Raw genomic sequence first — 23,612 nt, 5'->3', positions numbered from 1 at the left:
TTAAACTGTTTTATGGCTGGGCTTACTACTGCTTTAAGGCCGCGAGGCCTTCTCACCCACTTTTGCGGAAGAGAGGGCCCACTGCATGCCGGCAAGGCCTCCACCACCGGGTGTCCTTCCTCGCACCTTCATAGCTAAACTTCTTAACTATAAGGACCATGATATGGTGCTGCCACTTGCCAGAGAGAAAGGAAATATCCCCTTTTGGGAACAACAAAGTGGCAGTCTTTCCGGCCTTCTCGGCGGAGGTGCAACGCCGCAGCAAGAATTTTTTACAGAAGCAAAACGGCGCTTGAAAATGCAACATCTCAAATAATTCAATGCTGTTCCCTGCCAGCCTCCGAGTGGAAGGAGGTGACCGGGTACACTTTTTTTCAGGATCCTGAAGAGGTACTAACCTTGCTGTTGCGCCGAGAGACGGAGGAGTGGCCAACTAATCCAGTGTAATGTGAGTTCTACACGCCTATCATCTCTACCACCATATTGCCTTCATTCCCCCTTTCTGTGCCTTAATAACAGTATCTGATACCAAGGAAAGCCCTGAACTAAACGCCGACCCTTTCAAATGTTGGTTTTGTTGAAGGTCTCCCATCTGCTATGAACACACTATATGTCCCTCGCAGTATTTCTTGTGCTGTAAGCACAAATCATTTTATTTATTTTTTAGCTGCCTGAACCTCTGAAGACCTCCATGAAAAACAGAGTTTTAAAAAACCTGCCGGCTTGAAAATCTAAAAATCTGAGGGTGGAGGAGGATTGCTACTAACAGAATAGGAAATCAGCACAAGGGACAAATTCTGCTGACTATACATTAAGTCCCTTTTGCTGATTTTTCTGTTTTTGATTTTGGCTACCTTTAGGGTTTAATTGGTTCTGTTTTTTTTTGTTTTGTTTAGTAAGCAGCTTTTCGCAAAGTAGTTTGTATTTTGTTCCTTTAAGGAAGTGTCTGAAATAATGTCTTGTCAGGTTTTGTCTGAAGGATTAAGAACCGGAGTAACAGAATGGCCAGAGACCTCCGAATCGAAGTCCGCTGTGGAGATGGTGCAGGAACATTTGAATGGTGATTATAACTTCTGTATCTTTTTTGTGTCTTTGTGACCAGAAATGGCAGATCATTTTCCTGGCCGGCAGTGGAAGAAGTACTTGTCCTTGATAACTTTATCAGACTGATCTTAACCACTTGACCTCTGACATGTTTTACCGAGCCAGGCCATTTTTTGCTATTCAGTACTGCGCTACTTTGGCAAAAACGCAGTCATGCAACACTGTACACAAACAAAATGTTATATAATTTTTTTTCACAGAAATAGAGCTTTCTTTTGGCGGTACAGTGGAACCTCGGATTACGAGTAATGCGGTTAACGAGCGTTTCGCAATACGGGCCATTTAGAAAAAAAAATCCTGACTCGCTTTGCGAGCGATGTCACGCAAGACGAGCCAGATTCAAGCCACTGGGATGTGTAGTACTGCATGTGGCCAGGGGTGCAGGGGCGCCGGAGATGCTCGAAGACTCTTGGAAACACTCCATTCCAGAGTGTCTCTGAGCATCTCCAAATGTTTCCGAGTGTCTCCGGCGCCCCCGCACCTCTGGCCACATGCTGTACTTCATAGACAAGCAGTGGCTGTGGAACGGATTATCTGAGTTTCCATTATTTCCTATGGGAAACTCACTTTGATATGCGAGTGCTTTGGATTGCAAGCATTCTTCTGGAGCGAATTATGTTCATAATCCAAGGTATTACTGTATTTGATCACCACTGGGTTTTTATTTTTTATTATATAAACGAAAATATACCAAATTCTGAAAAAAAAAAACACAATATTTTTTACTTTCTGCTATAAAACATCCACGCAAATCTTTCTTTTGGTGGTAGTTATTAATATTTATTATATAAAGGAAAAAGGACAGAAAATTAAAAAAAAAAAAAAAAAAACTTCCTGCTATAATACATGTCCAATAAGAAAAATTAAAAAATCTAATTTCTAAATAAATGTTGGTAAAAATGTATTATGCTGCATGTCTTTGGTAAAAAAAAAATCCCAATAAGTGTACATTGATTGATTGTTTTGTGTGAAAGTTATAGCGTCTGCAAACTCTGGTATATATTTGAATTTTTATTTATTATTTTTTTTTTTATATACTACTAATGGCGGTGATCAGCGACTTATAATGGGACTGTAATGCGGCGTGCAATCTGACACTAACTCACGCTGGCGGGGAACTGACAAACTGCCACTGACATCAACAGTGACACTAATAGAGTGATCAGTAATAATGCTATCCACTTGACCTCCGGAAAATCCCCCCCCCCCCATGCCCAGGCCATTTTTTGCAATACGGCACTGTTTTACTTTAACTGACATTTGCATGGTCATGCAATGCTGTACATAAATTAAATTTATGTCATTTTTTTCCCCACAAATAGAGCTTTCTTTTGGTAGTATTTGATAACCACTGGGTTTTTTTTTTTTGCACTGTAAGCAAACTTTAAAAAAAAAAACAAACATTTTTTTACTTTCTGCTATAAAACCTAATATTGTGTTGCTAACTGTATGGGGGGCTGGGTTGACTGGAGGAGGCGAGAGATCGCTGTTCCTAATCGCTAGGAACAGATGATCTCTCTCTCTCCTCTCCTGACAGAACGGGGATCTGTTTGTTTACAGTGACAGATCCCCGTTCTGCCTGTTTCTGGAGTGATCGCGGGTGACCCGCTGGTTGGCTCTCCCGCTTGCGAATGAGCGCGCCCACAAGTCGTCGCGTACGCGTCCGATGCACAATGACGGCGTTTCATGCAGGGGAGCCAACGGCCGCAGTACAACTGCGGCGGGTGGTCCGCAACTAGTTAAATCACTAGCAAAAAGGCTTGATTTAAATTTACTCAATTTAAATCGTAATTTTTGAAGATCAACTGTCATCTCTGGCCCGCAGCGGCTCCTCCTCTGTCCCGCAGCGGCTCCTCCTCTGACCCGCTGTTGGCTCCTCCTCTGTCCCACAGCAGCTCCTCCTCTGACCCGTTGTTGGCTCCTCCTCTGACCCGCTGTTGGCTCCTCCTCTGTCCCACAGCGGCTCCTCCTCTGACCCGTTGTTGGCTCCTCCTCTGACCCGCTGTTGGCTCCTCCTCTGACCCGCTGTTGGCTCCTCCTCTGACCCGTTGTTGGCTCCTCCTCTGACCCGCTGTTGGCTCCTCCTCTGACCCGCTGTTGGCTCCTCCTCTGACCCACTGTTGACTCACCGACAGTTCCATTCACTTTAATGGGACGGCTGGTGATGCGACAGTGACACAACAAGGTGAGGGACGTGGCGGCAGCAGGTGGGCGGATGCCGCTAACAGGAGCTGCCATGATGGATCTGAAATGACAGGTGCTCTTTAAATGTGAGGACTCATTCTTGCTGGTAGTTAGAACCTATTTAGAATAGAGAAAATTGAGTACTCTGTCACAATTGCACTAATACGGCTACAATCAAATCAAGTACTATTTAGAATAAGCTGTCAGGTTAGTAAAACAGCGATATCAAAACCAATTCAATCATACAGTTTGTAGTGTACATTGCAAAACAATGGGATAAGGGTCCTTTCACACAGGCAGTCCTCCCGGCGGACTCCCCTTTGCTGAATGTGGGATCGCTCCACTGAGAGGCGGATGAGAAGTCCGTCTCCACTCACTGTGCAGAGACGGACCTGTCAGAGCCCCGCTCTATAGGGAGATCGAATAAAAATGGACCGTCTGTCCGTTCTCATCCGATCCGCCAGATGGATGGAAAATAGGGTCACCAATCCGCCTGGATTTTACTGACAGGATCGGATAGCAGCGGGTGTCAGAGGATCAGGTCCTCATTAAAATCTGACAGGCAGACCTGATCGGAGAGCCCTGTGAAAAGGGGCCTAAAGGAATATTCCTGAACTTTGTTTTATCTCACGGTTACTGTGAAATTGTGTGAATGCAACAAATGCAGTGCATGTTATCTCAGCTTGCAGAGCTTGGATACGTTGAATGAGTTTACCAAAAATGTAACTATTGCAGAATATACAGCCTCATGCTACATAACTAAGCTCCTTTTTTATGCTGAATAAACTAAATTATTAATGTATCTTAAATAGAAAACTATCTTTAACCGCTTCAGCTACGAAAGATTTTACCCCCTTCCTGACCAGAGCACTTTGTGCGATTTGACACTGCGTCGCCTAAACTGACAATTGCGCGGTCGTTGCACCCAAACAAAAATTGACGTCCTTTTTTTTTTTCTCGCACATAGAGCTTTCTTTTGGTGATATTTTTTCATTTTTGCGCTATAAACAAAAAAAGAGCGACAATTTTGAAAAAAAAAACGCATTATTTTTTACTTTTTGCTGTAATAAATATCCCCCAAAAATATATAAAAAAACTATTTTTTTTCCTCAGTTTAGGCCGATATGTATTCTTCTACATATTTTTGGTAATAAAAATCGCAATCAGCATATATTGATTGGTTTGCACAAAAGTCATAGTGTCTACAAAATAGGGGATAGTTTTATGACATTTTTATTATTATTTATTTTTTACTAGTAATGGCGGCAATCTGCGATTTTTATCGTGACTGCGACATTATGACGGACACTTTTGACACATTTTTGGGACCATTGTCATTTATACAGCGATCATTGCTATAAAAATGCACTGATTACTGTAAAAATGTCACTGGCATGGAAGGAGTTAACACTGGGGGGGGGGGGCGATCAGGGGGTTAATTGTGTTCCCTAGTGTGTGTTCTAACTGAAGGGGGGATGGGACTGTGTAGGGGAGATGACAGATCGCTGTCCATACTCTGTATGAACACACGATCTGTCTCTTCTCCGCTCAGAGAACCAGAAACTGTGTTCACACACACAGTTTCCGGTTCTCGCTGTGTCACAAGCGATCGCGGGAGCCCGTCGGTCATCGCGCCCGCCGGGCACTCGCATCGGCTGGGGGGGGGTGGGGGGCGAGCAGCAGGGGTGCGCACGCCCCTAGTGGCCACAGGGGGAAGCAACGTAACGTCATTTCGCCCAGCCATGCCATTCTGCCGCAGTAAAACTGCGGCGGCTGGTCGGCAAGTGGTTAAATAGATTTTTACTCCAAAAGCATTTTATTAAAATAATTTTGATTACAAAAAATAAAAATCTGATTTAAATAAACAAAATCCGATTTTTTTTTTTTTTTTTTTACATTGATTTTTATCCACCCTGCCCAGCGGTGATTAAATACCACCAAAAGAAAGCTCTATTTGTAAAATGATAAAACTTTCATTTGGGTACAGTGTTGTATAACGGCGCAATTGTCATTCAAAGTGTGACAGCGCTGAAAGCTGAAAATTGGCCTGGGGCAGGAAGGGGGGTAAATGTGCCCGGTAGGCAAGTGGTTAAAGCAATCTTCCAGCAGAAAATGCAGATTTTGATGTGCGTTTTTGAGGACTGGGACGAATGTCGTTGGAAAATACTTTAAAGTTTTGTTTTAACATAAAATTTTGGAATACATGTAATTTCCAGAACGAACATCACATTTACCATTTAGAAATTTGCTAGTTAGAGGAAAAATTTTCAATCCGGCTTTTTTTCCACTATTCTAATCGCTAATGGGGTCAAAATGACGTTCGTTCTCAACCACAATGGCTCAAAGTTCAAACGAACGTTCCTAAAGCTGGAACTAAACTGTATCTAAACACCACAAACTGAAAACATTATGTAAAGTGATTCTAAAGAAAATCTATCTTTTTTTTTTTTTTTTCCTTTTCTCGGGTCCCCTGCCAGCGCTCCCGGCTCCGCTCTCCAAGTGCCTCCATAGCAAGCCGCTTGCTATACAGGCACTCATGCAGGCTTGCTCCCAAGCCACACACCATGCGGCTCCACTCTGCCCCCCCCCTGCTCTCTCCTCATTGGCTGTAATTGACAGCACTAGGAACCAATGGCTCCTGCTACTGCCTCGATCTCCAGTGAGGAGAGAGAGACGCTGCTCTTGGGCACATTGCTGGATCGATATGGGACTCTGGTAAGTATAGTGGGGGGGGGGGGGGGGGGTGAGAGCTGCACACAGGTGTTTTTTTGTTTTTTTTTTTTTGCCTTAATCCTGAGAATGCCTTGGGGTAAAAAAAAAAAAACTTCTACCTTTTTAGAAACCTCTTTAGTCCATTTTTAATATTCAGAGCAAACCCCCCTGTCTATCTATATCTCTATGCTTTGTTTTTCTGAGAAACTACTTAGAAAAACACCCATTTAGCATTTCTAGCCGTGGCCATCTTGAGTAAGGGCAGATGTTTCTTATAGCATTTAATTTCTGGAATCCATCTGCCCTTAGCTCAGGCATGCAGATAGGAGGATGTGAAAGCTGAGAAAGCCCCTCCTCTATATTTAAGCTGCATCACACCTGAGTGTATCGTCTTCAGGCGTTTTTTTTTTCGTACATTTTTTCAGGCGTCTTTGCAGCGTTTTTGTACAGGTTGAAAGGTCACCAATGTAAAAAGCAGAAAAACGCCTGTAATCTGCCTAAAAAGGAGCTCATGTACATTTTTCAGCTTCAGGCAACAGAAAGCTCAGATGTCAACAGGGGCCATAAATAGGATTTTGAATGCTGGGCGTTTTGGAACTTTTGAGATGAGCGTTTTCAGAGTGTTTTTAAGAGCTCAAAAACGCTCAGGTGTCAATGGGCCCTAAATTAAAAAAAAAAAAATGCCCATGGTATGTATGACATCATTTTGGCCTAGGCCAATTATAATATACCTTCCTATCTAGTTACTAATGCTAGCAGCATCAGGATTAAAAATAATTCATGTTGATTTATAAGTTTAGTCTTGACAATCTTCTTATAGCCTAGGCCATCTTTATGTAGAGCAACAATTCTTTTTTTCAGATCCTCGGAGAGTTCTTTGCCATGAGGTGCCATGTGGAACTTCCAGTGACCAGTATGAGAGAGTGAGAGCGATAACACCAAATTGCTCCCCATTCACACCTGAGACCTTGTAACACTAACGAGTCACATGACACCGGGGAGGGAAAATGGCTAATTGAGCCCAATTTGGAGATTTTCACTTAGGGGTGTACTGACTTTTGTTGCCAGCGGTTTAGACATTAATGGCTGTGTGTTGAGTTATTTTGAGGGGACAGTAAATTTACACTGTTATACAAGCTGTACACTCACTACTTTACATTGTAGACAAGTGTCATTTCTTCAGTGTTGTCACATGAAAAGATAGAAGAAAGTATTTACAGAAATGTGAGGGGTGTACTCACTGTATGTGATTTTGTATCCCCCCCCCCCCGCCCAGGCTGTACTACCATTCGCTACAGCATAAGCTGATCAGCAGGTCCCGGACAATAATTTATGGCCGGAACTCGCCAATCAGCTGAGTAGATGAAAGAAGAGAGCTCTGTGTAGGTAAACCACACAGGACTCTCTAGTGACCGCAGCAATGTGACAATTTTTTTTTTTCCTCCCTGCTAAGCAGGGAGAAAAAAATTGTCACATTGCTTAGTAAAAACAGCACATATTACACACATTACACATTGTTAGGCACACATTTAACCCTTTGATCACCCTTGATGTTAGCCCCTTCCCTGACAGTGTCAGATTGCCTGCTGAACTATCACAGCCCCACTATAAGTCGCTGATCGCTGCCATTAGAAGTATAAAAAAAAATACAAATTCCAGTATATATACCATAGTTTGTAGGCACTTTTACGCAAACCAATCAATATACACTTTTTTTTTTTTTTTTTACCGAATTCTTGTAGCAGAATACATTTTGGCCAAAATTTATAAAGAAATTAGATTTTTTTTTTTTTTTTTTTTTTATTGGATGTTTTATAGCAGAATTTATTTTTTTTTCTCTGAATTTTTTGTATTTTTTTTTCATTTCCATCATAAAAAAAAACAACCCAGTGGTGATCAAATACCATCTAAAGAAAGCTTTATATTTGTGTGAAAAAAAGGATAAAAATTGCATTTGAATACAATGTTGCGTGACCAAGCAGTTGCTAGTTAAAGTAGCCCAGTGCTGAACTGCAAAAAATGGCCTGGGCATGAAGGGGGGGGGGGGGAATTCTTCTGGAGCTGAAGTGATTAAAGGGGTTGTAAACCTTCGAGATGTTTCACCGCAATGCGTTCTATGCATTGAGGTGAAAAACCTCCTGTAATGCTGCATGCCCCCCCCCCCCCCCCCGAGCCCCCGAGCCCCCGTTTTACTTACCTGTACCCCCTCTAGCTTGTTCCGCAAAAGCCGGTGTCTCGGGTCCTGATTGGATGGATTGATAGCAGCGCAGCCATTGGCTCCCACTTCTGTCACTCAAATCTAATGACCGGGGGGGCGGGGCCGATTCATACATTCGGCTTCTATGGACGCCGAATGAATGACTTGGGAGCGCGCCTGCAAGGTAACCCCTTCGGGAGAGCGCTTCTCCTAGGGGTTATCTAATGCGGGGACGAGCCGCCAAGGGACCCCAGAGGAGGAGGTTCGGGGCCACTCTGTGCAAAACGAGCTGCACAGTGGAGGTAAGTATGATATGTTTGTTATTTAAAAAAAACAAAACAAAGCTTTAGTGTCACTTTAAGTATTTCATAAATGTTTACTTTGATTTAAAGCAGAACTTCAGTCATTTTTTTTTTCATCTTTCCATCTATTAAATCTTCTGCCCTTATTGTTGCTTTAACTTTGGATAGTAAAACATTTTTTTTCTGCCAATAAATCCCTTATACAGCCCACTTCCTGTTTCCTGTCTGGTCATTGGCCTAGGCTTATGACATGATGCACAGCTCTCTCTTTCACTCTTGTGAGAGTTTGCCAGGAAGGAAGGGAGGGGGGATGAGTCATAAGAGGACCGATGAGAGCTGCAGAGCTGGAGGTGTTCCTCTGTAAATCCAGGAAGTGAACAGGCAGCAGCTTCAGCTGCCCACAATTAAAATGGCTGCAACCAGACTACATTTTTTTTTTCTTTTTTTGTTTACATTTTCCTTCTCTATCAAGGAGAAAGAGATACAATGTAAGTTTTCTCCATTCAAGAGCGAAAAAAGAGTACAAGGGTGGGCTGTACTGTGACTGACCACTCTCAGACTATCACAGTGACCATGTGATCGAGAGCAGGTCTTCCCAGCTCCTGATCATTGGTACAAGACCCAGAGCTGTCGGTGACACAACATTGTCAACATTGTTTGTTGAGCCTGTTTGTAATAAAATGTTTTTTTTTTTTTGTTTTTTGGATATGCCATCCTCTCTTATTTCATAGCTATTATTTTATTCTTTCCAGAATTAAAGAATAAACTGGATGGGGTTAATAATCCCGCACCTAAGAAAGAAGCCGAGGTAAGTACCCCTGGAATGAATGGTATAACATGAGTAAGGTTGTCTGCTGGGCTCTGGCAATGAAGGGGTGTACTCTTTTGACAAGGTTACTACAAAGCCGTTCTCTTTCTCTTAGCCCCATGCTGATATAGGTAATTCTCAGGAGTAATATTCCAATTATTAAACATGGCAATTACACTGAGTGATGCATATTACGATTGCTCAATTCAGCTGCTTTGCCCCAGGGTGCAAAAAAAAAAAAAAAAAAGGGAAACCTGAATAAAAATTGATAGAAAGCCAGGAAAACAACAAGCGGACACGAGGGGAAATCGTTTCATGTCGAGGTCTGTTGCTCGTAGACTGCTGAGGATTTACTCTGGAGGTTTGAAGGGTGTATCCAAACAGCTTCAATAAAATGATTTCCCAGTCATTGTGCTGCGCTCATGTATTATGTATGCCCCTTTCTCTCAGCACACATGATGGATGGGGACACTTAATATCTTTCAGGCATTTTTCATATGTATTGCTCTTAAACAGGTGACTTAAGCCGTTTTAAGTGCTGTGCTGACTACTGTTAACCCTTCAAGTGCTGCAAAGCTGAGCTCTCTATTCGGGTCATGCTACTGGAGCATAGCGACCCATAATTACACATTTATCGCTGTGCTCAGCTGTCATTCATAATCCGAAGAAAGTAGAGATATAACCGGAACTGTTGAGGCTATCAAAGTGCACAGGTACATGTGAGTAACCGAACGCAAGTAATAAACCCCATAATACAAACACCCCCCCTACATCTTTATATAATCAGCATAGATACTTGTCAGAAACCATGAAATCAGGCCAAGACAGAAGTACAGTTAAATCACACTTGTTTAATAATAAAAGTAAAAAGAACAAACATAGTCAAAACATAGCCAAAGTTCACTAACCGGAACGGATAGTCAGCCAAGCCAGAAGTCAGGGATCAATGTAGTGGAACAGTAAGCAGGATCTGGAGCCAGAAGGGATGTCAGCCAAGCAAGTCTTGAACAGGATCGCAGGAGATAGGCTCTGTGATGTTGACCAAGGCGAAGGCAGAGATCCTCTGGAGTGGACGGCTTAACCACTTCCGGACCGACCACTGTCGTTATACGTCAGTACTTTGAAGGAGGATATCGTTGTTATGGCAGCAGCTAGCTGCCATAATCCCGGTATCCTCTTCTTCCGTGAGTGGTCCGGTTTAAGAAAAAAGTGGTCTCTGCGGCGGATTCGCCGCAAGATCACTTTTATCAGCGGCAGGAGAGGGGCCCCCTTAGCAGCAGCAGAGGCGATTGGATCTTTCCTGTGGCCTGACATGGAGACGAGTGAGGGGAAGATGGCCCCCACCCGTCCCCATATCACTGCAGGGCGGAAGCGACGTCAAAACGTCACTTCCGCCCATAGCTCTTAAAGGGCCATTTAAAAAAAAAAATGTATTCCATTTTAGTGTAAATATGAGATCTGAGGTCTTTTTCCCCCCCGGATCTCATATTTAAGAGGTCCTGTCATGCTTTTTTTCTATTACAAGGGATGTTTACATTCCTTGTAAGAGGAATAAAAGTGACACAATTTTTTATTTTTTTTTAAAACAGTGTAAAAATAAAAGGTAAAATAAGAATTAAAAAAAAAAAAAAAAATTTAAACATGCCCCGTCTTAACGAGCTCTCGTGCAGAAGCGAACGCATACATGAGTAACGCCCGCATATGAAAACGGTGTTCAAACCACACATGTGAGGTATCGCCGATATCGGTAGAGTGAGAGCAATAATTCTAGCCCTAGACCTCCTCTGTAACTTAAAACATGCAACCTGTAGAATTTTTTAAACGTCACCTATGGAGATTTTTAAGGGTAAAAGTTTGTTGCCATTCCACGAGCGGGCGAAATTTTGAAGCATGACATGTTGGGTATTAATTTACTCAACGTAACATTATCTTTCACAATATAAAAAAAAAATGGGCTAACTTTACTGTTGTCTTATTTTTTAATTCAAAAAAGTGTATTTTTTTCCAAAAAAAGTGCGCTTGTAAGACCGCTGCGCAAATACGGTGTGACAGAAAGTATTGCAATGATCGCCATTTTATTCTCTAGGGTGTTAGAACAAAAAATGTATAGTGTTTGGGGATTCCAAGTAATTTTCTAGCAAAAAAAAATGTTTTTTAACTTGTAAACAACAAATCTCAAAAAGAGGCTCGGTCCTTAAATGGTTAAGTAGGCAGGACTGACGAGCAGGATATCATCAACAGCTGAGGAGCTGTGGAGACATAGGTGCTGGCAATTAGCCGACAGCTGAGTGGCTAGCTCAGAGAAGGAAGGGCTGAGCCCAGCCCTGACAATACTGCTACAGAGAACTGGGAGTACATCACCGACCACTCTTAAGGGCCGTACACACGATCGGACTTTTTGACAACAAACATGCAAATTAGCTGTTTTGGAGCAACATCCGACTGTGTGTACGCTCTATCGGACAAACTTTTTCAGTTTCCATCGGACTTTTGTTGGCTGTGCGAACGGACAAACTTTCCTGCAACAAAAGTCCGATAGAGCAAAGTCTGATCGTGTGTACACAAAGCCATCGGACTTTTGTACAAACTACAGTACGCAGACGCGAGAATGTTTCCAGCGCAATCGGATCGCGCTGGTTCTCGGCGACAGGGTACTGTAAACACATTTTCCTACTGCGGCGGGCGCGAGAGGGAATTCCCCTCTGGGGAAAACCAAGCCCTTCGGTCTGGTATGGATTTTAAGGAGAAGCCCCTACGCCGAAAAAACGGTGTGGGGGTCCCCCCCCCAAAATCCATACCAGACCCTTATCCGAGCACGCAGCCTGGCTGGTCAGGAAAGGGGGTGGGGACGAGCGAGCGCCCCCCCCCTCCTGAGCCGTACCAGGCCGCATGCCCTCAACATGGGGGGTGGGTGCTTTGGGGGAGGGGGGCGCCCTGCGGGCCCCCCACCCCAAAGCACCTTGTCCCCATGTTGATGAGGACAAGGGCCTCTTCCCCACAACCCTGGCCGTTGGCTGTCGGGGTCTGCGGGCGGGGGGCTTATCGGAATCCGGAAGCCCCCTTTAATAAGGGGGCCCCAGATCCCGGCCCCCCACCCTATGTGAATGAGTATGGGGTACATCGTACCCCTACCCATACACCTAGGGAAAAAAGTGTCAATAAAAAACACAGTACACAGATTTTTAAAGTAATTTATTAGGCAGCTCCGGGGTCTTCTTCCGACTTCGGGGGTCGTCTTCCGACTTTGGGGTCCTTTTCCGACTTTGGGGGTCTTCTTCTGACTTTTGGGGTCTTCTTCTGACTTCGGGGGTCTTCTTCCGACTTCGGGGGTCTCTCCGGCGTCTTCTCCCGGTGTCCGCATCTTCTGCCGGCTCCACCGCTATCTTCTGGCGCTCTTTTGCCATCGGTGGTCCGGACTTCTGGATCGTCTTCTTCCCTCTTCTCTTCCAGAGATGTGGGGGGCTGGGATCTGGGGGCCCCCTTATTAAAGGGGGCTCCCGGATTCCGATAAGCGCCCCGCCCACAGACCCCGACAACCAATGGCCAGGGTTGTCGGGAAGAGGCCCTTGTCCTCATCAACATGGGGACAAGGTGCTTTGGGGTGGTGGGCCCGCAGGGCGCCCGCTTCCCCCAAAGCACCCACCCCCCATGTTGAGGGCATGCGGCCTGGTACGGCTCAAGAGGGGGGGCCACTCGCTCGTCCCCACTCCCTTTCCTGACCGGCCAGGCTGCGTGCTCGGATAAGGGTCTAGTATGGATTTGGGGGGACCCCCACGCCGTTTTTTCGGCGTAGGGGGTTCCGTTTAATATCCATACCAGACCTAAGGGCCTGGTATGCTCCTGGAGGGGAACCCATGCCGGTTTTTTATTTAAAATTTGGTGTGGAGTTCCCCTTCAAGATTCATACCAAACACAGTGCCTGGCATTGGCGGGGATCCAAGTCGGATCCCCGCACCAGTGTCAACCCTGCTCGCAAGGTGTCAATCTCGCCAATAAAAGTGGCGAGATTGACACTATCAGACAACAATACACAAGTTGACCAAAGGCTGGTGGTAAAGAGCTGAAAAACCACGTGATATGGTGAAAGTTGGCTGGAAAAGTCCTGTCGTCTGTATGCAAGACAAACTTTTGGGCAACGCCCTTTGTACAAAAATCCAAGGGAAAGTTTGTACAAAGTCCTATCGTGTGTATGGGGCTTTAGGTACTCCTGTTCAATTGCTTGTTAACACAAATTGCTAATCGGCCAATCACATGGCAGAAACTTAATGCATTTAGGCATCTAGATGTGGTAGACGTCCTAGGAGATATTTACAGTGCCTACATACAGGTAAGCCTTCTTATAGCCTATATATATAAACATCACTGGGACCTATATCCTTCATTAACTTATAATGCCTGTGCCTCCCGTCTCTTGTAGGCATCGCTGGGACCTCCATCCTTCAGTAGCTTATAATGCCTGTGCCTTCCCTTTCTTGAAGACATCACTGGGACCTATATCCTTCCTTAGCTTATAATGCCTGTGCCTCTCGTTTCTTGTAGATATCACTGGGACCTCCAACTTTCATTAGCTTATAATGCCTGTGTCTCTCATCTCTTGTAGACATCACTGGGACCTCCACACTTCAATAGCATATAAGGCCTGTGCCTGCTGTCTCTTGTAAACATCACTGGGATGTCCATCCTTCTGTAGTGTAAAAAGCCTCTTTCTTTCTCGAACATCACGGGACACAGAGCCACAGTAATTACTGATGGGTTATATAGGTATCACTCGAGTGAGCGGGGGCGCCCCCTCATGCAGAGGTCTTAGTGTTTTGCCTAGTAGGCTTCTTTCCCCAGGACTTCTTTTGTCCCTGGGGTTGACTCTTGTCTCTGGACCCCGATGGAGGCAGCCGTCGAGACTGCCTGGAGGCTGAAGCCCCCGGCGCTGGGGAAAAAGTCCGTTTGAAAGAGGGACGCTTACTCTTCTTCTTGACAGGTAAGAGAGTGCTTTTCCCACAAGAGATTCTCTTGATATAGTTATCCAAGTCCTCTCCAAACAACCTTGCACCACGAAATGGAAACCCAGCCAGTAGCTTCTTACATGGTGCTTCGGCTGACCAATTTTTCAACCATAGGATTCTACGTATATGCACCAACTCCAGTGAAAGACGGGAGGTTTGCATGATAGAATCTCTAATGGCGTCAACCACAAAGCATAAGGCCGCTGGAAGGTTAGCAAACCCCTGGGCCTGCTGTTCAGGTAATACTTTGATGACCTGCTTAACATGGTCTCTTAAGTATTGACAGACTCCAATCGCTGCTACTGCAGGTTGGGCCACTGATCCTGCTAAGGAGAAAACATCCTTCAATAGGGATTCCATCCTCTTATCTACAGGATCCCTGAGCATCTGAGCATTGTCTACAGGACAAGTCAGGCTATTATTTACAGAGGAAATGGCGGCATCAATAGCCGGTATTCCCCACATTTTAATAAACTTTTCTTCCATCAGATAAAGTGTTAAAAACTTTCTCGGCGGAAAAAAACATTTGTCTGGGTGTCCCACTCAGAATAAATGAGCTTTTCAAGTAAAGTATGAACAGGAAAAGCATGTGCTGCTTGGAAAGGTTTCAGTGACCCCAAAGCAGAAGAGGATTCCTTAGCAGTTTCAGGTATGGGCAACTTAAATGTGGAGCGGACCAATCCAGTGAGGATCTGCACTAAGACTTTCTCCTCTTCTCTGGGTCTCTGGGAACATTTGATCTGAGGAACCGAGGAGAAGGGAATTCCTGAAACTCCAGCTTGTACCCTAAGGTTACCGTGGAGACCGTGTGATACCTAGACGACCTGCTCTTGATAGACCGGTCGGTAGCCTCTTTGAATGGAAACTTGAGGACCACGGTCAGGTATCTAGAACACCTGGGTTGGATCCTCAACTTAGAAAAGTCTTTCCTAAAACCAGTAAGAAGACTGGAGTATTTAGGTCTGATTATAGATACAAGCCAGGAGAAAATATTTCTACCCCAGGCAAAGATTGCTGCTTTGAGAGAGCTGATTCTGACAGTAAGGACCAAGAAGGGTCCCTCAGTCCGCCTTTGTATGAGGCTACTAGGGAAGATGGTGTCTTCATTCGAAGCAGTTCCCTATGCTCAGTTTCACTCAAGAATGCTGCAACGCAGTATTCTGTCGACCTGGAACAAGAGGGTTCAGGCATTAGACTTTCCGATGCACCTGTTGCATGCGGTGCGTCAGAGCCTCAATTGGTGGCTCATACCCGAAAACCTGCAGAAGGGGAAATCCTTTCTACCGGTTACCTGGACGGTGGTAACAACAGATACCAGTCTGTCAGGTTGGGGAGCAGTTCTGGAACAGGCTGCGGTCCAGGGGGTATGGTCCAAGACAGAGAGGACCTTACCCATCAACATTCTGGAGATTCGGGCGATACATCTAGCTCTAAAGGCCTGGACTATCAGGCTACAGGGTTGTCCGGTCAGGATCCAGTCCGACAATGCCACAGCAGTGGCTTATGTCAATCATCAGGGAGGCACCCGGAGCCGAGCTGCTCAAAAAGAGGTGAACCAGATCTTAGTCTGGGCAGAGATGCATGTGCCATGCATATCGGCAGTTTTCATCCCGGGAATAGAGAATTGGCAGGCGGACTATCTAAGTCGCCAGCAGTTACTTCCAGGGGAATGGTCTCTGCATCCCGACGTCTTTTGGGCCATATGCCAAAGATGGGGGGTTCCAGATGTAGATCTCTTTGCATCCCGATTCAACAAAAAGATAGACAGATTTGTGGCAAGGACAAAAGATCCTTTTGCATTCGGGACGGATGCGTTGGTGATTCCGTGGCATCGGTTCTCACTGATTTGACGGTTTGGCTATTGAGACCCACGTTCTGAAGAGTCGTGGGCTCTCAGGTCCTGTCATATCTACCTTGATTAATGCAAGGAAGCCAGCTTCCAGGATGATTTATCATAGAGTCTGGAAGGCTTATATAACCTGGTGTGAATCCAGAGGTTGGCATCCCAGGAAATATGTCATAGGTAGAATCCTTGATTTTCTACAGATGGGATTAGAGATGAAGCTGGCCTTGAGTACCATCAAGGGCCAGGTCTCTGCTTTATCATTATTATTTCAGCGGCCACTTGCTTCGCATTCTTTGGTCCGAAACTTTATGCAGGGGGTGATGCGTCTTAATCCTCCGGTTAAAGCGCCCCTAAACCCCTGGGACTTGAATTTGGTCCTGGCTGTGTTACAGAAACAGCCTTTTGAACCAATAAGTCAGATTCCTTTGGTCTTGTTGACAAGGAAATTAATTTTTCTGGTGGCCATCTCTTCTGCTAGAAGAGTATCAGAGTTAGCAGCTCTTTCCTGTAAGGAGCCTTATTTGATTATACACAAGGATAGAGTGGTACTACGCCCTCATCCTAGTTTTTTACCGAAGGTGGTTTCTGATTTTCATTTAAACCAAGACATTGTTCTACCTTCCTTTTTTCCAGATCCCTGTTCTCCGGAAGAGAGATCTCTACATTCGTTGGATGTAGTAAGAGCAGTTAAGGCCTATCTAGGGGCAACTACTCAGATCCGCAAGACGGATGTTTTGTTTGTGCTGCCAGAGGGTCCCAATAGAGGACAGGCAGCGTCAAAAGCTACCATTTCTAAATGGATTCGACAGTTGATCATTCAAGCTTACGGTTTGAAACAGAAGATTCCTCCGTTTCAGATCAGGGCACATTCCACAAGGGCTATTGGTGCTTCTTGGGCAGTGCATCACCAGGCCTCTATGGCTCAAATCTGCAAGGCCGCAACCTGGTCTTCAGTTCATACATTCACCAGATTCTATCAGGTGGATGTGAGAAGGCATGAGGATATCGCCTTTGGGCGTAGTGTGCTGCAGGCAGCGGTACACGGTCCTCAGGTCTGATTGCACCCTACTTGGTCGTGGTTCCCCCCCCTCAGGTAGCATTGCTCTGGGACATCCCATCAGTAATTACTGTGGCTCTGTGTCCCGTGATGTTCGAGAAAGAAAATAGGATTTTTTAAAACAGCTTACCTGTAAAATCCTTTTCTTTCGAAGGACATCACGGGACACAGAGGTCCCGCCCCTCTTCTAATACACTATATTGCTTGGCTACAAAACTGAGGTATCCCTGCAAGGGGGAGGGATTATATAGGGGGTTGAACTTCCTGATAGGGTGTGCCAGTGTCCAATCACCAGTGATACCTATATAACCCATCAGTAATTACTGTGGCTCTGTGTCCCGTGATGTCCTTCGAAAGAAAAGGATTTTACAGGTAAGCTGTTGTAAAAAATCCTATTTTCTCCATCATCACTCTTGCAGGCATCAAGTGCAAAAGTCAATCTATGCAACCACAAAAAAAAAAAAAAAAAAAAAAAAAATAACCTATACAACAAAATGTTATCACTGATGGTGAAAAACACCACACTCCCTTTCAGAGCCCAATTATACCTTAAATAGTGCAGATCAAATCCAAACATAAAATAATATTTGTGAACAGCAATATTCAAGTCCAGCGTCCCAATTTGTGACACCCACTGTGACTAAAAGTGCACACTTATGTCCTTTTATCTTCAGTGACACCTTCTTAATACACCCGTGCAAAATCCAAACTACTCACCTCCTTGCAATGACCCCTAAATATTATGACTTCACAGCCAGCATGATAAACTTGGTGCCAATTTCAGGTGCATGTCCCCTTTAAATCTGCCTCCATATATCGTTCCTCTCATTTGGCTCCCATCCAGGCTTATCCACGTGTAGATAAACATCCAAGCTACATAAAAAGGAAGGAACTAATAATAAAATACCAATAAAAGCTTAAAGATACACGCACAGGAAATGGCAACACATCACAGTGCTATACATCGCTTTTTGCATACACAGACTTATCTCCCTCTCTGTACTGGTCTCTACAGCCAGCAATCCCAATCATATGACAAACTCACAGCGTGATGGGGGCTTTGGTTCCAGGCCCTGTCCCCCTACAAGTTACGCCCGAGATTTGGGCTTCATCAGCAGAATACCAATCCAACAGTGTCCTGTCCATCATGCTGTGCGGGGTTTCACCCCTTCAAGCCACGAACGCAAATTTGCATACAGTCGGCGCTAAGAGGGGATAAGCAAGGTTTTTCTTTTGGCACAACGCTGAAAACCTTGTTTTTGGGCCGAAAATTTTCGGCAACCTAAATTTTCGGTGCATCGTGAAATACTACACCAAATTGTTTATTTGCCTTTAGATTCTTATTCCTCCTATTATATCATTCTAGAAAGTCAAGAGTGATGCGGCAGAAGTAGAGAGTTCCATCCATTCTTTTCTCTCAGAACGCGGAGATCTGGACTTTGCTGAGATGTTGTGGTGCAAGATGAGGAATAGTAAGTGACACCTTTATATACTAAAACTGATATCTTAGAATGCAGTGCAGCCCATGTATGGGTCTATTAACCACTTAAGTCCCGGACCATTTGGCTGGCCAAAGACCAGAGCACTTTTTGCGATTCAGCACTGCGTCGCTTTAACTGACAATTGCGCGGTCGTGCGATGTGGCTCCCAAACAAAATTGACGTCCTTTTTTCCCCACAAATAGAGCTTTCTTTTGGTGGTATTTGATCACCTCTGCGGTTTTTATTTATTGCGCTATAAACAAAAAAAAAAGAGCGACAATTTTGAAAAAAATGCATTATCTTTTACTTTTTGCTGTAATAAATATCCCCCAAAAATATATAAAAAAAACATTTTTTGTCCTCAGTTTAGGCCGATATGTATTCTTTTACATATTTTTGGTAAAAAAAAAAATCACAATAAGGGTATATTGATTAGTTTGCGCAAAAGTTATAGCGTCTACAAAATAGGGGATAGTTTTATGGCATTTTTATTAATAATTTTTTTTTGTTTTTTGTTTTTTTTTTTAATTTTTTATTTATAACCGGAACAGGGCCACACGGGCCTACATTTTACAAGATAACACATAATACAGAATACAAATCAGCATTACTTATAACAACCTTTGACATTGGGTACCACTCCTAAATCACTTCTGTCTGATGTCACATTATAAACCATTATCAGGAGGGTTTTGTATTCGGTAATGAAGCTGTCTTCGGCATTTATTAATATCCAGATGTGTTGTTGAGGCACGTGTATCCCGTCCCTTCATTTTCTCTTATTAGTAAAAAAAGGAGGATTCCCCAGAATGGGAGTAGGAAAGAATGCAGTGAGCATTAAAGTTTGAAGCATAGAAAAAGTAATGGGGGTATGAGATAGAGGGGTTCAAGAGGGGTGGGGGGTGGGAGAGGTGAAAGAGGTAAGAGGGTTAGTGAGAGGGTATAGGATAGACTGGGATGGAATGTCCCCTCGAGCATGGGATGTCGCAAGGGTTTTCTCTTGATACATTGGTGTGGATCAGTTTTGACTATGTCTGATGGGAGCACGTACCCCCGGAGGGATACTTCTCATGTAGTCATAGTGGATCCCCTGAGTGCCTGACCTTCATCTGAGTAGATGAAGATATTCCATTGTTGCCAAGTGTTAGTGAAGGATTCCTGTCTGTTCTGTGCTGTGAGAATTAGGTCTTCCATATGCTTTATTTCCTCTACTTTCCCTAGCCAAAGTTTTATGGAGGGTGGGTGTGTGGATTTCCACTGAAGTGGTATGCAGGCTATGGCTGCGTCTAATAGGTGTCTTATCAATGATTTTTTATAAATTTTCTCAGGGATGTTGGTCGTGTGCAGTAGGAAGAATGCGGGGTCATCTGGGATTATACGTTCAGTAAATTTTTGGGTTACTCTTCGAATCTCTTGCCAATACTGGGACAGTCTCGGGCAAGACCAGAAAATGTGTAGAAGTGTCCCCTTGTCAGCCTTGCAATGCCAGCAGGTGTCAGATGTTGTCGGGAAAAATTTGTGAAGCAATGTTGGGGTCCTATACCATCTTGAAAGAATTTTGTAGCTGGTCTCCTGAATCTTACTACAGATGGAGGATTTGTGTGTGAACTTTAAAATGTAGTGTCGTTTGGGTGTATTGAACTGACAGTTTAATTCTGTTTCCCATTTGGCTAGGCCCGGTGGTTTGTAGTCTGCCTTTGGTGTGTTTAGTAAGTTATATGCCAGGGAAAGTGTGTGTGTTATGGGTCCTGTGTTGTCGCAGAGTTCCTCCAACAATGTAAGGGGTTTGTCGTTGGTATCAGGTGGTTTTTAGGAATGTAGGAAGTGGCCTAGTTGTCGGGATCTCCAGAAGTCTAAGCTAAACCGCCCTCTGGGATCAGATAGTTCAGCTATAGTATACCAACGTCCTCCCGTACTAAAATGAGCAGCTTGGTTTACCCCCGCGTCGCTCAGCCTCTGAAAAATAATATCTTGTATGCCTGGTGAGAATTTGGGGTCACCCAAAATTGGGTATAGAGGTGTGTTGGGTGAGGATAACGACGCTTTGGAAAATAGCCGAGCGCAGACTTGTGTCGTGTTGCCAATCATAAGTTTTTTTTTTTTTTACTAGTAATGACGGCGATCAGCGATTTTTATCGTGACTGCAACATTATGACGGACACGTCGAACAATTTTGACATATTTTTGGGACCATTGGCATTAATACAGTGTTAAAAATGCATTGATTACTGTAAAAATGTCACTGGCAATGAAGGGGTTAACACTAGGGGGCAGTGAAGGGGTTAAGTGTGTCCTAGTTTGTGTTCTAACTGCCCTGTATGAACAGACGATCTGTCACTTCTCCCCTCAGAGAACCGGATACTGTTTGTTTACACGCACAGGTCTGGGTTCTCCGTGTCTCAGCGGCGATCGCGGGAGCCTGGTGATGATCGAGACCGCCGGGCATTCGCCTCAGCTCGGGGAGCGAGCCCCCTAGTGGCCACTAGGGGCCTGTTGTTTCGCATAACATCATTTCGCCCAGCCGTGCCGTTCTGCCGCAGTACAACTAGGGCGGTTGGTCGGCATGTGGTTTAAAAACAGGAAACGTGTTTTATATACATTTTTTTTATTTATTGCAGGTACTTATATAGCGCTGTCAATTTACACAGCGCTTAACATATTCATTGTACATTCACATCAGTCCCTACCCTCAAGGAGCTTACAATCTAAGGTCCCTAACTCACATTCATACATACTAGGGCCAATTTTAAACAGGATCCATTTAACCTGCATTTCTTTGGAGTGTGGGAGGAAACCCAAGTACCCGGAGGAAACCCACACAGTCACAAGGTGAACATGCAAACTCCAGGCAGATGGTGTTGTGGTCGGGATTCGAACCAGTGACCCTTTTTGCTGCTAGGTGAAAGTGCTGCCCCCCAATACCTGATTATAACTTTATATCGGCGCGCTCTACCCCCATGAAAAGGAATTTCCAGACTTGGAGAGTAACACAAGGTGGGTTTTCATAGGGGGTTGATTTACTAAAGGCAAATAGACTGTGCTCTTTGCAAAGTGCAATTGCACGCTGCAGGTGCAGTTGCTCCAGGACGTAGTAAATGAGAAAAGCTTCACTTTGAAAAGAATGCCCAGTCAAATGCAAGGAAAATATAAAAAAAATTTAAAAAAACAGCATTTTTGCTTGCACATGATTGGATGATGGAAGTCAGCAGAGCTTCTGCTCATTTACTAAGCTCTGGAGCAACTTCTCTTGCAACTTCTTGACTATGCAAAGTGCACAGTCTATACAGGCCCGGATTTACTCCCTTTGCCGCCCCAAGGCCGGGTCCTTCAATGCTGCCCCCCCCACACACACACACACACACACACACACACACACACACACCACGTCCTTTATCGATGACTTCTACAATAGATCAATTAAAAACATATCTCCATACACGAGAACACTGGCTTTAATTGTAGACTAAAAATACTTCAGGGTAAGCGCGCGAGGGGTAAGGATTTTTCGCAGGCAAATTTTCAAGGCAATGGCTGGTGTTAGTGCTTCAATCATCCCCGGCACCATGGTTGTTATGGTGTCAGGATAATTGAAACACATTATTTCTATCATTACATTGTAATATAAACTGAAATAGTTCAACTCACCATAATGCAGAATCATTGGGAGCCCTGAGCGTGTCACTTGCCACCATCTCTTGTCACTGCCAGATGGGGATGTCACTTGCCACTATGCCTGCCACCAGATGGGGATGTCACTTGCCACTATGCCTGCCACCAGATGGAGATGTCACTTGCTACGCTGCCTGCCACCAGATGGGGATGTCACTTGCTACGCTGCCTGCCACCAGATGGGGATGTCACTTGCTACGCTGCCTGCCACCAGATGGGGATGTCACTTGCCACACTGCCTGCCACCAGATGGAGATGTCACTTGCCACCATGCCTGCCACCAGATGGGGATGTCACTTGCTACGCTGCCTGCCACCAGATGGGGATGTCACTTGCCACCATGCCTGCCACCAGATGGGGATGTCACTTGCTACGCTGCCTGCCACCAGATGGAGATGTCACTTGCCACGCTGCCTGCCACCAGATGGAGATGTCACTTGCCACCATGCCTGCCACCAGATGGGGATGTCACTTGCCAAGCTGCCTGCCACCAGATGGGGATGTCCCTTGCCATGCTGCCTGCCACCAGATGGGGATGTCCCTTGCCACGCTGCCTGCCACCAGATGGGGATGTCCCTTGCCACGCTGCCTGCCACCAGATGGGGATGTCCCTTGCCACGCTGCCTGCCACCAGATGGGGATGTCCCTTGCCACGCTGCCTGCCACCAGATGGGGATGTCCCTTGCCATGCTGCCTGCCACCAGATGGGGATGTCACTTGCCACGCTGCCTGCCACCAGATGGGGGTGTCACTTGCCACTATGCCTGCCACCAGATGGGGGTGTCACTTGCCATCATGCCTGCCACCAGATGGGGATGTCGCTTGCTACTATGCCTGCCACCAGATGGGGGTGTCACTTGCCACCATGCCTGCCACCAGATGGGGGTGTCACTTGCCACCATGCCTGCCACCAGATGGGGATGTCCCTTGCCATGCTGCCTGCCACCAGATGGGGATGTCCCTTGCCACGCTGCCTGCCACCAGATGGGGATGTCCCTTGCCACGCTGCCTGCCACCAGATGGGGATGTCCCTTGCCACGCTGCCTGCCACCAGATGGGGATGTCCCTTGCCACGCTGCCTGCCACCAGATGGGGATGTCACTTGCCACCATGCCTGCCACCAGATGGGGATGTCACTTGCCACGCTGCCACCAGATGGGGATGTCCCTTGCCACGCTGCCTGCAACCAGATGGGGATTCCCTTGCCACGCTGCCTGCCACCAGATGGGGATGTCACTTGCCACGCTGCCTG

At 45.3% G+C, this 23,612-nt stretch overlaps 1 protein-coding gene across 1 annotated transcript in view; it reads left to right on the top strand.

The window, feature by feature from the left end:
• The window catches only part of ZWILCH (zwilch kinetochore protein), a 109,433-nt gene that overhangs the window by 52,714 nt on the left and 33,107 nt on the right, over positions 1–23,612 (top strand). Inside the window, exons 9-11 of the mRNA XM_073618294.1 lie at positions 967–1,060; positions 9,252–9,307; positions 18,577–18,682. Of these exons, the coding sequence (XP_073474395.1) occupies positions 967–1,060; positions 9,252–9,307; positions 18,577–18,682 (256 nt within the window). The remainder of the gene's footprint in view (positions 1–966; positions 1,061–9,251; positions 9,308–18,576; positions 18,683–23,612) is intronic.

Source organism: Aquarana catesbeiana, linkage group LG03, assembly GCF_042186555.1.
Source record: "Aquarana catesbeiana isolate 2022-GZ linkage group LG03, ASM4218655v1, whole genome shotgun sequence".
NCBI classification, from domain to species: Eukaryota; Metazoa; Chordata; class Amphibia; order Anura; family Ranidae; genus Aquarana; species Aquarana catesbeiana.
Note: the sequence above shows the minus strand (reverse complement) of the source record. Positions and strands in the feature narration are given on the sequence as shown.